Source organism: Limulus polyphemus, unplaced genomic scaffold, assembly GCF_000517525.1.
Source record: "Limulus polyphemus unplaced genomic scaffold, Limulus_polyphemus-2.1.2 Scaffold1171, whole genome shotgun sequence".
Lineage (NCBI taxonomy): Eukaryota > Metazoa > Arthropoda > Merostomata > Xiphosura > Limulidae > Limulus > Limulus polyphemus.
Genome location: NW_013666781.1, coordinates 116,682 through 136,186, shown reverse-complemented (window position 1 = coordinate 136,186; position 19,505 = coordinate 116,682). Strand labels below are relative to the sequence as shown.

The following is a 19,505-nucleotide window of genomic DNA, read 5'->3' as shown; positions in this document are numbered from 1 at the left end:
ACAAGAACGTCGAATCTGAATCACTTGAAAAAAACACGGGGGTGCTTAACTTTTTTTCCAGGTGTATATTTACTGGTGTACAATAAAAATGACTTTTACCATAGCAAAGTTAGCTGCAAACCAACTAAAAGTTTTTAGTCAAAAGGTTACATTTAATATATATATAATATCTTTTAAACCCATTTTATATTAATTCCTGATTTGTTTATTTTATATTTCTTTTTGGTGATTTTATTTGCACTTTCAAACAGTTACTTAATGTGAACCTAACCTAATGTGAATGTATCCTTACACAACATTCTTGTCATCAAAATAGGGCATGACATTGTTACATTCAAAATTATTTAAGTAAACCTACCTCATCTTGTTTCATGAAAATAATTTATTTTTCTGTCATAATTCAAACAAGGTATAAAATCATAAAGCAAACATCAAAAAAGTTCAGTTGTTGTTTGCTGATTGTTCGATCTAGGCTTCATTTGAAGGATTAGAAGTCTCCTTCAACCGTAGCATAGTCTTGTTTTTGGCCTTAATGATTACTTTGAACATACTGAAGGTTGGAACCACATTACATTCAATTAATGCATGCGTCCAAATGCTTGAATTGCCTTTGAACCTAGAATTAAAGTGTTATTTTAAACAATCTAACAGTCAATCCGACGTAAGTGCCTCCACACGTTGGGCAGCAGAATTAATATGACTGTTGAGGAAACTGGATACAGTCTTTTAAACCTTAAAAAATTCTGAATTTCCAATAAAGGTCTCAACTCACATTGAAGGTGAACTTGTGTATAGACTGTTGATTATGTTTACTTTCATCTTCAAGATACATGAGTGTGGTCCTGTGTATGGTAAAGAGATCATTACCTGTAGCTTTGGGACATTATAGTTCAGTGACCTAGATAGCTGTAGTTGTGGAATTGTTTTATTGTTGGTAAAATCAATAAAGTTGTTTGGGAAAGAGTTAAGTATTCAAATGGATTTTAATCTGCATTTACGAGAGGTACTTGAAACTTTATCTAAACTTTCATGCTCTAATGTGTAAGCTTTACAAAAAAAAATGAAGACTGTAACTGTAGCAGAAGTTGTTCTCGAACATCTTTTCTTTCAGCACGTATGACAAAAAAAAAGTTTTTATAACTTTGATCCAATCTTTGCTGATACAGATGCCATCTGCCTTATACAGTTGAAAAGAACAAAAAAAGATCTTTCATTATATGGTTCGAATGTACTAGCTTTTAATTTTTCAAAGCTGAGTTTATAGGCAATTACATCACTCCATGAAAACCACAGTTGACAAACAGTGATTGACTAAAATCAATACGACTGTGCTTGTAATTGAAGGTACAAGATCAAATTAGCACTATTTTGTTAAACTATTTATACTTTCCTCCTAGGGGACTACAAGTGCTGTATTGTGCTCAGATAAACTTCAGGAAATTCACAAACATGTTTTTGTTTGGAGCATATTGAAATAAACCCAGAATCAAAATTTTAGATTTCAGAATTTTTAAAATTTGATGCAGTTTTCTTTGGACATAGTGTGCATTCATCTGTGCATGACAGTTAAGTAACATAGAGGAAAGACTTCAGAAGAAAAAGTTTCTCCTGTTAGAATTTTTCAGTGCTGACAAAATTCCTCAACTTTTATTTTGTTGTTTGAGGAAATTATAGTTAACCCTTATTATTTTATTGTATCAAAAGCTTAAAATGTTTACACTTTATTTTATTTTAGTATTGAAACTGTGACCAAATAAATATAGAAAATGATCATATTATCTTACAAGAAATTTAACACAAATTTTTCTTTATTGCTAAATAATCAACTGTTAAAGGTGATAATCAATCTTATTCTCTTTTTTTTTACCTCAGTTTGCCAAAAAAAAGGTCAAAGAATTTGAAATTTTCAGTATTGACAGTTCAGAAATGAAGGGCAAGGAGGACATGGAACCTCATTTAAAGAAACAAAAGATATTAAAGGTACTGTGCCTTCAGATATTTGAAAATAACTATAAATATGTTATAAGCTTTTCCATTTTATGAAAAAAGGGTATTATTTAAACTTCTAGGTAGTTTTCAGATCTTATAATTTGTTATATTTTCTTACTAAAATGTTATCCACATTTTTACCCATTAAAAGAAATATAATTCATCCTCACCATTATAGATCTTTAGATCTAAGTATCTAGTAAAACAACTGCTTAACACTCTGAGAAATGTGTTTTCTATTAAAAAAGTTGAGAACAAAAGTGTACTTAAAGCATTTCATCTGTTTTCGAGTATTTTTTCTTTACTCAGATAAAAAGTCTTTCACATTGGTAAATGAAGTGTGTTGAATTTCTCACATTTTTTTTTTGTAGTTTTTTATGTTTTTTAGTAGATTATACAAGTGACAAATTGGTCATAGTTAAGAGAGAGAAGAAACAAGCATTAAAATGACTTGTATATTTAATATTAAAAGATTAACTGCTTACTACTGTGGTATGCAAGCATACTACATGTTTGGTACCCCATCATTTTAATATAAAATTTTTCTTATTTATTCATGTATGTGCAGTCTTCACATAGCACTTTGGTGAAGAAAGTTGTTAAACTTTTTCATTCTAGCTACCTATTTGTTCTATATCATTCCTGTGGGAAAGATTTCTGAAAAGTTGTTCATACTATGTGTGAAAGTAGACAGCAACCCCTTTTCCCCTGGGAAGTTTAGGTGATATCTAGAGGCTACAACCTCCTTTGTGTTTCAGTGGGGATGACCAACACTCTTGTGGATAGCATAAGCATTGTGGGAAAATACTTGTTGTTTCATGTATATTATGCTTTTTTTTCTGTCTCTAACAACTTGGAGAGAATTTTAACATATTTTAGTTTTACACGCTTGGTTAAGTTCACAGAATTTGGAATGGCTGTGCAATATATTTCCTTAGTCTCCTATTATGGTACATATCTTGTCAATCTTGAGGGAAATTAGTTTAACCTGAGAATGCCACAATACCAAAGAAAGGCACATGTAAAAACACCTGATAGAAGTGAGTTTTGAAAACATTTTCTGAAGATTGAAAAGTATTTGATTCTCTGATTTCCAAAACATTAAACAGATGTTCATGACATTCGTATTTTTGCCCTAATTACTTAATACTCTGGGTCATTCCCAGTTGTTGTCACTTCTGTTGGCTTATCAAAAAGATTGCTGTATATTGGAATATGCTATGTAAAGGTGGGTGGTAATCTTTTCCTTTGGTGGGTCAGATGATACCTTGTAAACATGTCCATATTTGTTATTAGAGTGACCAACAGTGGCATGGGTAGTGCATGTACTCTGGGAGAGATGATACTGTTGTAAATAGCTTTTGTTCTTTGGCTTCTGGATAAGAACAGCATCATCTGATGTCCTCTACACTCATTAACTTTTATTTGTGTAATAAAGATTTCTACTCATTTTATTTTTAATCTGTATTTCCTTGTTTTTTCAATTCAATTGGAGTAATAGAATTCAGTCAGGTAGTAAAGAGAAACTTTGTGGTGTGAGTTAGGGGACTTAGAAGTAAAAGGAAGAATGTGTCACTGAGGGTAGATGGCTATCTGAGAGAGCGGATGGGTCTCAGAGGAGTATTCTCCTGGATGTCTGACTTTTACTGTTACTGCAAATAGTCGTGATCACAATCTTACTTGAGCTGCAGACTCATGAAGAAGAACTGCAACAGCAATGAGTGTTTAGAGCTGCTGATCAAGTTCTACCCCTAAGGATGGATCTTGGTGCACAGAAGACATTGTGGACTGAAGGTCATCGTGGTGACATGTGGTCTGGTGTATATGAGATCTAATAGGGTAATCTTTACCAGACACCCAGGCAGGTGTTGACCATGGTAGTTACCCAACCCCAACTCTGATTGCTGCAATTCAAGAGAAAATGGAGGTGTTACTAGTGGATGATGACCACCAGCCAGAGCTGCTTTGCCAACAGTTGAGACAATGAGCACTTACTGGTGAAGATTATGACCCGTGTGACATTTGTAAGCCTCTCTGCAGCCCATTCTGCTGCATAGGTACAGGGATCAAACATTTGTAAAAACTTAGAGGTTACTGAGTAATTTTTAAATTTTTCTGGCTTTCTAACTATGTAACAAGAGCCATTTATTGGTTATAGATAATATATAATTAAATGTAAGAGAGAGCTTTTAACAAATCCTGAAAGAGAGGATGTGGCAGGAGGGTTTGATTTTCTATTTGATAGCTCAGTAACCTAACAAAATTGAAGGCTATGAAAATTATGGTTTGTCTGAGCAATGACGAATTTATAGTGAGTAATTTATGTTGAATTTCGTACTTTTTGGAGGGGGTGATGGATAAAATAGAGAAGAGAAGATACCTAGATAAAATGTGTCACAGTAAAGAAAATTTATGATTTTTTTAAATATTGCCTTATGAAATCAAGAACTTATATACTCTTAAAATATGGATTATTAGGTAAGATTTTATGCTATACTAATTGGTATAACTTAAACGAAAAGTAGTTTCATACAATTTTGAATGCAAGACACTAAAACCTTGTCATGTGCAATAAAGGATACCCATGGCGATAGGGTTAAAGCAATACAAGAAATTCTTTTAGTCATAGTTTTTATTATACAACTGTGATAGCAAATGTTCTAATATATCTCTTAATAATTCAATGATATCTATTAATCTTCAATACAATAACTTTTTTTCTCTTTTCAGACATTATACATTATTAAAGACTATTATACATTATCTTAGACTTGACCGGAGATAGCATTACTTACAAAGAGTTTGTGCAGCAAATTTTTCAAAGGTTTATAGCACATTTATGATGATAAGCCCAATGGTTAGTCAGGATCAGCTGGAGTAAGATGTCTGCAGAGTTGAAACACAATTTTCCATGTTTTTACGATTAATCAACAAGTCCAGTGGATTTACTTTCCAGTGTAGTTCCTTCAAATTAATTGGTACAAGTGGAATCTTCCACCAAACCATAACCATTTGTTGACATTGCCGTAAATGCTTGAGATTATTAACTCGGAGTGTATACAGACAAATCATGTAACTTTGGTCTTTATACAGATACACTTCCAATCGTTGATTCACTTCAGACTTCTGTTAATCGTTTTTTATGAAGTTGATTCCTCTAATGATGCTTTATAATGTAAACATTTGTTGCTTTCTCTCATAGAATCACATCTTTTTGGTGCTGGTAAGCATAGCTGTTAGTTTCCATACTTCTTGAGTCAAGGCCTGGAATGTATAACCAGCTAACTCATAATGTGTTTTGAGTTTGTCTCACCCTTATTTGGTAATGTGCTTTGCTAGTTAGTGTTCATGCTTGTTATAACATCCTTTGGTTTGCTGTGTCTGCTGTATTTCTCTAGGTTTGTTACCTATTTGGAGTCATATATTTCTCATTTCTCTATGTAATACTTTATTATGTTAATTAAAACTTTATTTCTTAAAATTCATAAGATTTGTAATATAGTAAATGCTTCAGTGCCAATCTTGCCCAAACTACTTGTATATATGTGTCATGCCATAAGTAAACATCTTTTTTTTCAGAATAATTTTTTTAGTTATAATAGTCTTCCAGTATTAAAAAAAAAGATAACTTTACCCATCTCATCAATAACTTATTAGTTAAATTTCTTTCAAGTTTTTGTGCAAAGTGAAATATAAATATGGCATTAGCTAGTAGTAGATTACCAAACTTTAAAGAATTGAAGAAAACAAGACAATTGTGCATTTCACAAATACATCATTTATTACGACCATGGTTTCACCAGTAAAGCCATCATCAGGTACATCAAGAAACCATGGTCGTAATAAATGATGTATTTGTGAAACATACAGTTGTTTTGTTTTCCCTCAATTCTATAATTATGGAGTTTCACCAAGTGCCAGTAGTTTCGAGTATCAATTTATTTACAAATCTTAAAGGATTTTACTCAACAGCTGTTATTATTGCCTCTGCTTTATAAATTGTTGTTTTTAAAGTTTTCCTTGCTAATATTGTGGTACAGTTAGTGTTTTCATAATTGAAGTGTTTCTTTTATCAAATATTATCATCACTAATGTGATCCTATAACTGAAGTATTATAAATTGTCATTTTTTAAGGATATCTTCATCACGTTTTTATTTCCAGTATTATTGTATAACTAAAATGCTGCAAGTTCTAATCATGGAGAGGTTTTATTAACTCATGATAGTATGTTGTACACAATAGTCTGTTTGGTATCACTGAATTGTAATATTGTTAAAAAGCTGTGTTGTTTGTCAAGTCTATGTATAATGTTGTGTTTCACAAGGGAAAGGCTACTTATGGCAGTTTAATGACCAGTATATTGTTGTTTTTTTTGTTTGTTTTTTCTTGGAATTAAAAATTGGGGATGGCCTGAAGGTAAATAATGGAGGTAAAATAGTGGTATGCATAGCATTTTCAGTGTTTCCTATGTTTTTCAGGCAATTAGCAACTATTGCTTAGCATCTTTTTAACATTCATCATTTTAACACATTATGGCAACTAAATCCAAAACTAAAAGTCTTATCTGTAAAGACATCCACTAATTAAAAAGAGGTTGTCAGATTTTAAAAAATAATATTATACATACAAGTTCTTTTTTGCCAGTTGTCAATATAAATGGCTTTTACTTATATTTCTTAATAGTATAAATACATACTATGTTGTTGTTGGGCTTAGGATTCTTCTACATTAGGTGTCTGTGACTTCTTAGCGATAAATTCAACAATGAATAAACAGCACACACTTTATTTGTTTTCAAATAATATATGTAATCAGGACAAGTTAAACGTATGAACAACAAAGTCTTCACATTATAGAGATTACAGGCATATCATAAACACCAGTTATATATATAGTTCTTTTCTTCTTGTCAAAAGTCCACTTAGGCCTATTCAATTACTTTAGAATTTCAGTTCACAAGTCGAACTATCTTCTCTATATTACTATTGTATACCTATTCTGTGTGTGATTCACTTACAGTTGTGGTGCAAGTTACTGTAATTTGTTTGGTCTTCTTTCTTCTGAAGATCCTCTGTTCAATTACTTTAGAAACACGCTTTGACGGAATAAAATTATCCTTCTTCTTTTTTTTATACTGTTTGCTTCATTCAGTGAAATATTAAACGTTAGGCCTATCACCTTTGCAGTACTTAACTTCACACAACTATATTCTCTTTTGCCATTATCTGTCTAATGCTTCCCGCTCGTGTCACACTATTTATATTTTTATTATATAGTCGTATAGCCACTTTCTATATTCTCGACACCAATTAATTATTAACAAAACTTTCTACAATTGTCTGCTTTTAACTCTTATTATAACAAAACTTAAAAATAATAAAATATTCACTCACAAATATAAATTAATCACTAATATTTAAACCAAACAGTCTTTTATATCATGACATAAACCCCCTCTTCAAGATAAAATATTTACAATATTTTTTTTACTATATATAAAGACTGTTCTTAGTTCTTATACAAAGTCTGCTCCAACATTTGCAGTTCCTTTATCTGTCTCTCCTAACATAGGGTCTCCAGTATGGCTTCTCTTTAACAGGATCCCTCATCTTCATCTTGACTTTGTGTTGTCTGAGGTCTGTATTTCCTAATCTCTGTATGCTGACACAGTAGATTTTATTACTCTTCCTATCAGTCAGTTTGACACTCATACTCACGTCCTTGTACATCTTATTTCTATACAGTGTCCTTAGGCATAGTAGGTGCTTATCTTCTAAGACAAAGTCGCTGTCTTCTGGTTCTGCATCTATGATGGCCACACCTGTAACATCCATATCTGTTTCAATAGCTGCACCCTTTAGGTCTTCTTCTCTCCCAAAATGCTTCTTCAACAGTTTGGCATGGAAGATCTTGGTCTTCACATTCACCTTGTAGTCCATTTTGTTGAGTACTTCCTGTATTTCAAAAGGTCCTTTCCATTGCAGGATGAGTTTGTTGTGGTCTGTGGGTAGCAAAACTAAGACCTTTTGTCGTATTTTAAAATGTCAGTCCTTGGCCTTCTTGTTATAAAAATGCTTCTGACTATCTTGAGCTGCATACGAACTCTGTTGAGCAAGTTGACAGGTTTCCTCCAGTCGGCTTCTGAGATCTAACACACACTGGCATGTGTTCCTTACTTCTGACTCTTCTTCTCATGTCCATAGCTCTTTCAATACTTGCATTGGACCTTGTACTGTACTTCCATACAGTAACTCGAAGGGTGAAAATCCTGTACTTGCTTGTGGGACTTCTCAATAAGCGATTAATATTGCCTATAAGTACCTGTCCCAGTCATGTGGTCTCTCTTGGCACATCTTCTTTAGCATACTCTTTAAAACTCCAGTGACTCTCTTGCAAAGTCCATTACATTTAGGATTGTACGGGGTAGTAAAGAGTTGCCAAGTACTGATGAGTCTGCACACTTCCTGTGTCGGTTCTGAAGTAAATTGGGTCCTCTATCACTCAGAATTTCTCTCCGGAAACCCTACTCTGCAAAATATCTCCAGGAGGGCTTCTGCTACTCTCTCTGTCTCTATCTTTGGCAATGTCATTGCTTCTGGATAACATGTTGCATAGTTAACTACTGTTAGCACATACTGGTTGCTCTTGTCAGACACAGGCGCTAGTGGCTCGATCAAGTCCACAGCTACTCTGCTGAATGGCTCTTCTATGAGAGGCATCTCCCCCAATGGCACTTTGACTACCATCCCTCTAAGTATTGTCCTTTGGCAGATGTCACAGAATCTACTCACATCTCCAATTACTCCCAGCCAATGGAAATCACTGGTGATTCTGTCTGCCATTTTATTTGTTCCTTGGTGTCCTCCCTCAACTGATTCATGAGCCAACTTCATCACTTGAGTCCTGTATTCTGTTGGTACTATGATCTGTTTAACTTCCCCAATATAACTGCCTTGATAGATTCGGTATAGAACTCCCTTTTGGTCCTCTATTCTATAAGTATCTTTCCCCCTTTGTTTTGTGCTCGACTTTCTTCTGGGCATTGTCCAAAAGTTTCTGCAGTGAAGGGTCTTTCTTCTGTGCTTCCTTCAGTTCCTGCAAACCTAAATTTGGTATATAGCCTTTTGACACTTGCAGGGACTTGATGTCTTGTTTGCTCTTCTTTTCTTTAGCTCTGGTGGTGACAGCAGATATTTCATCAAACTTCTTTCTGTCTAGTTCCTCAAAGTTTCTACTACCTGGTATGTTTCCTATTACCAAGTCGTGTATTGGTTATTTGATACACATGGCCTCAAGGTCTCCACCTTTATTTTCGCTATGGGAAATTTTTTCACTGTCCCATCAATTAGCACACACAAGCGTACCTTGCCTGTCATCTGATTATTGGGTACTAAACTGGTTCTCACTACTGTATCCAGTGTCTTGTCGAACCTTCACTTTCTTGTCCCCAACATAGCCTTCACATATTGGCATCTTTTGATATTTGTCACAAACTCCAATCACTATTGGCACTGTTGACCCATTTGCTAATTTGAGCCAACCATTAGTCATGCACTGATCAATCACATTTTCTTGTATTGAATTTGACAAGTAGTCTTGATTCTTTTTCTTCTTGCAGCAACATCCATAATGCCAGTCACTCTTTTCTTGTTTCTTACCAGCACTGTCTCTGTAAGCGGCTCCAGCTGCTTTATGTTGAGGTTTCTGCAGATGTTTTTTGGTAATGGACTTGCACTCTTTTGTAATGTGCCCCATTTTATAACAAACATAACATCTTTTTTTTCCTTCTGTCTATTTACCTCCTGTTACCTTTGGTAAACTCCTGCTTCTGGTCAGCCATTACTGGATTCAAATTTATCTGGACATTCTTGGACTTGCCAGTTATATTACCTCCATGGGCTTCCATATACTGTTCTGCCAACTTGATCATCTTGTCTACATCTTTCGATGCTCTCTCTTTTAAAAACAGTGACATGTCAGTTGAACACGTGGTCATGAACTGTTAACGTACTAATAGGTCTGCCAGTCCCTCAAAAGTATTTTCACACATGGCCATGTCAGTCCATCTGGTGAAATATTGCCGCAGATATGCCACAAACTGAAATACAGTTTCTCCAGTATTGGGTCTGACTTTTCTGAACTTCTAACAAAAACCTTTTCAGTAAGTTCATATCGTTTCAGTAAAGCTACTTTTAATTTATCATAATCCATGGCATCTTCTGACGTCATGCCTGCATATACTTGGCCTTTTCCTGTGAGAAGTGGGCTGAGACAGACTGCCCAGTTGCCTTTGTCCCAGTTCTGACTTTGGGCAAATCTTTCATATCTCTCCAGGAAAGCATCCATGTCATTTTTATGTTCATCAAATTTGGGCAGCTTGAGTTGGCTAGCCCTGACTCAATTGTCATTTTTGGGTCCTTCTTTCTTCGGGTTGGGTGAGTTTTGCTATCTCAGTTTGTGCTCTTATTCTCTCTATTTCTAGTCTGTCCTCTCTCTCTTTCTTCTTTCTCAATTTGTATTCTCATTCTTTCCATTTCTAGTTTCTCTTTTCTCTCATTTTCTTCTTTTAGTCTTTCTTCTTTCTCCTTCTCAATTTGTATTTTCATTCTCTCTATTTCTAGTTTCTCCTTTCTCTCATTTTCTTCTTTCTCAATATGTCTCTTCTGTTGCTGTTCTTCTCTTTCAAGTTCTTGTTGTTGTTTAACAAACTCTCATAATTCACTGTATTTTAACCTAAGTTGAGATCCTCTTTCTACCCATTTATCAAAATCTATTGATATTGTTATATAGCGTAATTTTAATCTCTATTTTCGTTACTACTACAGTTGTGCGTGTATATATATAGATAGATAGGCCTACTTATTTCTGCTGTCATTCACGTTTTCTTCTCACCAATTGTCAGATTTAGAAAAAAAAGAATATATATATATATATATATGTTCTTTTTGCCAATTGTCGAAATAATTGGATTTTACTTATAATTCTTAATAGTATAAATATTATTAAAAAAATGGTGTTGGGCATAGGATTCTTCTACAGTAGGTGTCTGTGACTCGTTAGCGGTAAATTCAATGATGAATAAACAGCACACACTTGTTTTTAAATAATATATGTATATATATTTGGAACAAGTTAAACGTATGTACAACAAAGTCTTCACACTATAGAGATTACAGGCATGTCATAAACACTATTTATATATAGTTCTCTTCTTCTTGTCAAAAGTCCACTTAGGCCTATTCAATTAATTTAGAATTTCAGTTGAGAAGTTGAACTATCTTCTGTATATTACTATCGTACTAGTATTCTCTATGTGATTCACTTACAGTTGTGGCATTACTTACCGTAATTCGTTTCATCTTCTTTCTTTTGAAGATCCTCTGTTCCTTTTGTCAAAGTGTACCCAGGCTGATTCAATTACTTTAGAATCATGCTTTGACAAAATAAAATTATCCTTATCTTTTTTTATACTGTTAGTTTCACTCTTAACATATTAAACACTAGGTCTATGTCAGTCGTTAGGCCTATCACATCTATGGTTACTAACTTCACACAGCTATATTCTCTTTCGCTATTATCTGTCTATTGTTGTCTGTCTGCTGCTTCCTGCTCGTCTCACGCTAACAAAACCTTCTACAATCATCTGCTTTTTACTCTTATTATAACAAAACTTAAAAATAATAAAATATTCACTCACAAATATAAATTAATCACTAATATTTAAACCAGACAGTCGTTTATATCATGACAGAGGTAAATGGTATATTTTTATTCTAATAACACTTTTATTCAGTATCAAACCCCAATATTTAATTGTACCATACATGGCCTTTCACGAACAAACTATTTCCTGGTATATAAAGTAAAACTTCAAAATTGCAAAAAATACCAAACACCTCAGTTGTCACAAAATAATGCAACAATTGATTAACCAGAGAAAGATGTGACTTGAAGATATTGCAACTGAACAAGGTTGCCACAAATCGTTTTTCAAGTTAATCTAATTTATTTCTTTTTTGGTGAGACCTCATTATTCTCGTCACAATGTGATCTCCTTGGCTTTTTGAAGAAGAAAATATCTAGTTACTTTTCAGCAGTAATTACCCCTCTCTCCATGAGCATCCTTTACTTGCATGACACCAGGTGTTTAGTAAGTTACATTCAAAATTTAATTAAACTACTTTTTATTTGTTCATGTTATACTAATTAGTATAACATAAAATCAAAGCTAATATTCCATGTTTTAATAGTATACAAGTTTTAAGTTCTTAATTTTATAAAGCAATATTACAAAAATATCCTGAATTTCCCCTAGTGTGAGAAATGATATTTTTTCTCTAGGCATCCCTTCTCCTCTAATTTATTTCTCACCCCTCCAAGAAGTACAAAATTTAACATAAATTACTTATTATAATATTGTCACCGCTCAGATAAAGCATACTTTTGATCCTTCAATTTTGTTTGGTTACAGAGCCATCAAATAGAAAATCAGACCTCTCTTGCCACACTCACCTGTCACATCCTCTCTTTCACGGTTTGTCAATAGTTCTTTCTTACATTTAGTGCAATATTATTTATAACCAATGGAAAGCTAAGGTTTTCATCTATCAAACAACTTATTATATTACATTGTTTTCTGTACAGAAAAATTTTAATTTCTCTTTCAGTACAAGCTTTGCTCCTATGGGAAACACATCAACTAGCTTGGATGAATTTGTAACAGCTCTTGTTGCATAATTAGAAAGCCAGGAAAATTGTGATAGTTATGGGACATTGTCTGCTTTTTGGATGTTATAATTGTATGTTCTTTGGTGCATTATTTGATAAAATATAAATTATTTCATGCACTACTACCATTAACATAAAAAAAAAGGTAGGGGTTAAGTGTCAGTAACAGCAAATAAAAAGAAGGCCCATGTACCATATTTTTTGGTGTATAAGACGCACTTTTTTACCCCAAAATTTGATGTCAAAATCTGCTTGTGTCCTATACACTGAAGGTATTAATAATATATATCTATATATACGATATACACAAGCCATGTGTAAAAATATTTAAATAGGCATGCATAGTTTAGTTCAATTGAATGTGTTATTTATAACAATAGTAGTTTTTTTTCTTTTAAAAACATAACTATTTATAATGCTTCCTAAATAATGAAAAAATAAATTACAGTGAAACCAATGAAGATTTTGTAGGTTTTGAACCAAACTAAATAACAGTAAACCTTTTTTCTGATTTACAGTATTTTCTTATTTTGATATTTTGAGCTCTTTTGTGTTTAGAACAATATATCCTACTTTTTAAAGTATCAAATTGAATTTTTTTCAATAAAAATCTTTCAAATGGGACTGTAGCTTTTTTCCCCAAAACTTTGTCTTCAAGATAAGGGTGCGTCTTATATTCTGAAAAATACGGTAAGTATTTTATTTCTTGTTTTTGATGTGTATTCTTTATTTATCATTGTAAAAGTAACTAAAATATAAAAATAGGAAACTCTTTAGATTAGTGAAGATTAGATTATGTAAAATATATAATAATAATAATAATAATATACTAATTTTTCATGAGGCATGCACGCAAGCAGCTTGGATTATCTCATGGGTATTGTAATTTGATAACATGTGAGCTGCACATTCCCCTATGGCTCAAGTGATTTACAATGGTGTGAATAATACTAGAACTCTATGCACTCGTCATATTTAAGCATAACTAGATGTATACTGTTACTAGTTTAATGCTACTTAAGATAAACAAATGTATTTTCATGTTACAATTTGAAGTCATTCTAGAAAGAAAAAAATGATAGTTTAGATTTATTTTAGATTTTTATTATTATTTTTTTGGTGGTTATGAGGTCGTTCAAACTGACCAATCTTGTATAGAATTACTGTGGAGAAAATAATAATGATAAAATATAAAGTTTTTCTGAAAAAAAACGTTTGAAATGTACTTAGGAGGTTTAAGAGATTACACTAATGACATTTGAAATTTTTGAGATGAAGAAAAGTATTTTTAATCTTAATATGAAGATCACTTTGCACTCAGACTGGTCAGAAAAGACTCAGTATATTCACGGACAAGTCTTTAGTAAAAATACTTCATTAAAAAACTGATTTTGTTTACAAATGACTTGTAATATTTACTAAACATCTGCCAAATTTTGTGAAGATACACATACTGTATTGAAATTTATAGTATTAAAACTATATACAAGTAAAAATGGCTTGTATTGATAAAGTTAGTAACCAGCTCAGTGATAAATGTGCAGCGCATGTACTGTACGTATTTACTCTAATCTAGTTGGTTAGGCTGCGGATGCCAACCGGGCACATTCCAAACATCATGAACAGACCACTACAAAGTGTATGTGTATGTGATATGTGCATGACAAAATGTGAAAATACTGTATGTGCCATTTGACAGGAATGTCTGAGAAATGAACATCAGCTTTGGCTTTGGTATATCAAACTGAAACATTACAGCACTTTCACTGTGTTGTGGGAAGTCTCAAAGGTAACATACAAGAGAAAGGTATGATTCATACGTTATGCTAAGTAAAGAGGAAAGTGATATGCAACTGGGGTTGTTTTGATTCGCAAATTGCTATGCGAACCTGGATATTTTGTCCCCTGAGCAGGTGAATGTTTCACATTCAGGAAGAGTTTTCAACTTTTTCCATGCATACAGATTTGTAGCTGTATGTTTGGTATTAACCATAGAAAATTTGTCATAGAGTGTGGCTAAGTTACTTTTGCTTTAATTACCTATTATGCTTGATCATTCCCGATTGTAGTTACTTGTGTTTTGTATTGGGAAGGATTGTTCTGTAGTGGAATATGGTATGTAAAAGGGAGATGGTGATTTTTGAAGGCATGTTCTTATTTTTTATTTGAATGATCAACAATGATCTGGGTAGTGCATGTCCTCTTGGAGAGATGACACTATTACATATAGTTGTACTCTCACATTGTAATCTAGAATATTTGTACAACTCTGCGCTATTTGGATTGTTTTTAGATCTTGGCCAATTTTGCCTTCTGGGTAAGACCAGCACATCTGGTTTCCTGTTAATTTAGGTGTAAATACATTATACCTGAAAGTACCACACTACTAAAATTTATTTATAATAGTAATCACAGCACTTACTAACATAAACTGTATAGTAATAGAAGTGAAAACTTCCATAAAAATGTGTAAAAAATATACAGTATTTTAATTCTTGAAAGAAAGGAGAAATAAGCAAGTTTGTTTTAATCAAATTAAATTTTACAAAGATGAATTATCTTTGAGGTAATAATGTGGTATTTTGAGGTCAAACTGATTTCCCCAAAGAGTATATCAGGTAGATTCACTATATAACAGAAGGATTGGCAGAATATATCATGAAGTAATATTCAGTTTAGCTAAAACTGAGTTTGAGCAAAGAAATAAATGGACTTCATACTATGTGTAGCAGTGTGTGTGTGTGTGTAATTGCTTCTGAATGCTGGATGGTAATTTTTCACTGGGTAGAATAGGTGTTACCTCCAGAGAATAACAAAGGAACAAATGCAGCTAGAACAGAATCAACTTAACAACTTTCTTGACCACAAGAACGTTGTGAATGAGCATGTTTGAAATAGCTCTCAAAAACATAGTTTTAAATGATTCATTACTTTTTCAAAGGAAGCAGATGAAATTATGCATAACTTTGTTGAGGCAGCACAGAAAACTTGCAGTGGCAGTAACTGTTTGTCAGCTTTTGAGGAATTGAAGAATGAGATTCAAAACAATAACAACATTGTAATAAAAAAAATTATTTCAGGTGAACAAGATTAAGTGTTTATGAGAAATTTTTGTAAAACATATGGTAAAAAGAAATTGGAAAAATAAAGGTTTCTTTGTTCGTAGTAATCATTCTTTGATCTATAAGTCTGTAATCATGGTGCCTTGTGTTTAAGTGATTTGAAGATCTAAAAATTTCTAACACTATGTAAAAACATATTGTTTTAATTTAATCAGCATTTAATTAGAATATTTTAAAGATGTCATTTTAAAAAAGGTAAATATTTATGTTCTTATAATACGATAAAAATACTGAGCCACACAGTTATAAATATAAAACTGAATTTCAAATGAGCTAATAAAAATTATGTAACATCAGTATTGGTTCAACCATTTTAAAACATAATGACCTTGCATATCATTTATTAAAACATTTAAAAATAACTGCAATTTTATTATTATATAACTTTTAATATAGTGCTTAGAAATATATATTTCTGTTTATAACATTTCTGAATGCTCAACATGTATCTGGACTATCAAATGCTGTATATCTACCTTTCACACATTTACTAATAGCCTCTAATTGCCACAATGTTTAATTTATTACATTTTTTCAACCATTAGAACTTTCTTCTTATAGTTTAAAAGATAATTGGAGCTGTATGGTTATTTTTGTTGACTTGGTGCAGTTTAAAAACATTAAATATTCTACATTTATAATAAGTCCAGTAAAAGTCAAATTCACCTCACACCTAGATGGCACATAGCATCAGATGCTGAACTCTGGTTTCAATGACATAAATGGATGAAAATGGTGACACATTCCCCCTGGGCAAGAGATGTTCATAATTAAACACATTTAATTATTATAGAACTTTTAATATAGTGCTTAGAAATATATATTTCTGTTTATAACATTTCTGAATGCTCAACATTAATAACTATTTGATTTTCATAAAATTGAAAATGTCAACACATCAGTCTGAAGAAATGTTTTCAATTAAATGACATTAAAGTATAAGAGAAAAATAATTCTGACTAGATTTTACCAAGGTTGCAATTTGTTCTTTCACCACTCAGGTGATTACAATCTACTGATCAGAGAGCTAAAGAACTTGCATTACAAAAGAAGCCTGAAAGGAAAAAATAAAACTTGAAACCTATAGAATTGTGCAAAAACATACAAAAAAGAAAGATTCTGAAACTTTGTATTCCAGTTAATTTATCAGTTATTTACATTAATGGTAACCTTTCAGTGCTATCATACATTGTGTCAATGAATAAACAACTTGTTCATTAAACCTGAAAAATGATTGCTAATTAATAAATGTATACCATAGTTTGAATGCTGATTTGTGGCAAGAGCAGACTAAACATATCACAAGTAAATACTTTTCTGTATCCAAAACTGTGTATCAGTCAATGAAATTAAGCTTTTAATCTTATAAATTTGAACATGTGTTGGACCAGACTATATAATTTGTATTTGCTGTTCATCACCTACCCTTCTGGAATTTTTTCTAATAATCATTACTCTCAATGCTTATGTGGTGTATGTACATATGCATATCTGTTTGTAAAACACATGGTAAAAGGAAATTTCAAATATAAATTATGCTTTGTGTTTTAATGATGTGAAGATCTAAAAGTTTCTTATAACTAATTCAGCCTTGCTTATTCTAACTGAGCATGCTGGTCCCAAACCTGGATAAATGAGGATGGTTACCATAAGAGCTGGTCAGCCGAGTGTGAAAACCATGGCCAAAAACAAAATATGAATCTCTGGTCTACAGTTAAAGAGTATAGAGCTAAGGTGTATCTTGGAAGCATTGCACAGCAGCAACTCCCAACTGCTGTGACAAATGGGTAAGGGAGACCACAGTCTGTGGAGAAAAGTGTGAGAATTGTCAGAATGGGCACATAGAATGTCAAGTCTTACAGGGATGGGTTGTGACATATGAGATGTAATGGAGGAAAGAAAAATAAGAGCATTATGTGTAACAGAAACAAAATTGAAGGGAAAAGGCTCAAGATTGCTAGATGATGGTTATAAACTGTTTTACAGTGGTGAAAACAAATGGCATAGCCATAATTTTAAATGGAATTTGGAAAGAAAAGGTAATGGAGATCCAAAGAATAATTGAAAAGATGATGGACGTGAAAACAGTACTTGGAGGCTGAAATGATAAAATAGTGTCAGCATATATACCACAGCAAGGATTATGTGCTACGAAGAAAGAGAGAAAGGAGAACTACTGTGGACTGCAAAGCGATTCCAAGAGAAGAATTAGTAACCCAGTGTAAACTATTAGTTGCAGAACTGAGGGTACAAAACGAGCAAGAGTAGGAGAAGAGAAAGTAAAATAAAAGGCAATAAAACAAAAGAGAGGCATTTAAAGAAATGACAAATAATGATGATGAATATGCAAGATTTAGATATGGAGAATGTAGGAAGTAAACAAAGAAAGTAGTTGCCAAAGTAAAAAGTGAAGCTTGGAAAGAGTGGTACGAAAATCTAGGTACACTGGAAGAAAAGCAGGCAATATATAGGATAGAAAAATCAAAAGAAAAAGCTAAATAGATGGTGGAGAAATAAATGCAATAAAAACTTTACAGAGCTGTATTCAAGTTGATGAAAAAGACATTAAGAAGAGATGGAAAGAGTATTATGAAGAATTGATGAATGTAGAAAATGAAAAAGGGGTTTTAGAAGTGGTGGTCATGGAAGAAGTCAGAAGGTTGGAAACAAAATGAAACTTTGGAAAAAAAACAATTGCTCCATCGGGAGTGATAGTGAAAACAATAAAGGCTTTGGAATGGGAGAGCATTGAATGGGCATGGCAGCTTCTCTAGAAAATATGGGAAGAAGTGAAAATGCCTTCAGCATACTGGTCCCTACATATAAACAGAAAGGTGAGACATGAAACTGTGCATATTTTAAAAATATTTGAAAGAGTAACAGAATACAAGTTATACAGACTAATGAAATGCAGTATTTTTATACCTGGGAAGGGAACAGTGAATGCTATTATGCACAACCAGGCAACTGCAGAAAAAAATGTTTGAGGAGGAAGAGGAAGCTATAATTGTGGATTTAGAAAAAGCATATAACAGGGTGCCATGAGACATCATTTACTGGTGTCTCGGGGAGAAGGTAGTGAAAACAATATATGATGGAGCAAAGACAGTAGTAAGAATGGGACAAGGAAGAACTGAAGAGTTTGAAGTAAAAAATAGATCTACACCAAAGATTGGCATTAAGCCCTTTCCTGTTTTTGATAGTGATGGGTGATTTGAATGAGGAGGAATGCTTTGGGACATCTTGTTTGTGGATAATGTGGTTATAACAGCTGAAACAGAGAAATAGTTGGAGGAGAGGTGCAAGAAAATATGAAAAAAAAGGTGAATTAAAGGTAAAACCAGGAAAATGGAGTTAATGCTAACTAAGCAGCTTAAGAGGATTAGAGGAGTTGCAGATAAAAGATAGTAACAACTTTGATATACAACAGTCAAAATAAATAGATTTAGTAGTTTCCAACATTAATGAAGAAAGAGGCTGTGAAGTGGAAGTAAGGGAAAGAATAATAGCTGAAGATAGCTTTTATATGCGGAAACATCTGTTAGCTGAGTTCTTGCACAGATCTTAAAATATAACGTTGATAAACGGAAACATCGGCACATGTAGATCTTATATTCTTTGTAACATCTCAACCAACAATTGGTCCAGTTATGAACACTATTTT

At 32.8% G+C, this 19,505-nt stretch overlaps 1 protein-coding gene across 1 annotated transcript in view; it reads left to right on the top strand.

Moving 5' to 3' along the window:
* Window positions 1-15,891, top strand: part of LOC106462459 (DNA mismatch repair protein Msh2-like) — a 196,351-nt gene extending 180,460 nt beyond the window's left edge. Inside the window, exons 26-27 of the mRNA XM_022389729.1 lie at window positions 1,873-1,980; window positions 15,661-15,891. Coding sequence (XP_022245437.1) covers window positions 1,873-1,980; window positions 15,661-15,813 — 261 coding nt within the window. The 3' untranslated portion in view covers window positions 15,814-15,891. The remainder of the gene's footprint in view (window positions 1-1,872; window positions 1,981-15,660) is intronic.
* Window positions 15,892-19,505: the final 3,614 nt, after the last annotated feature.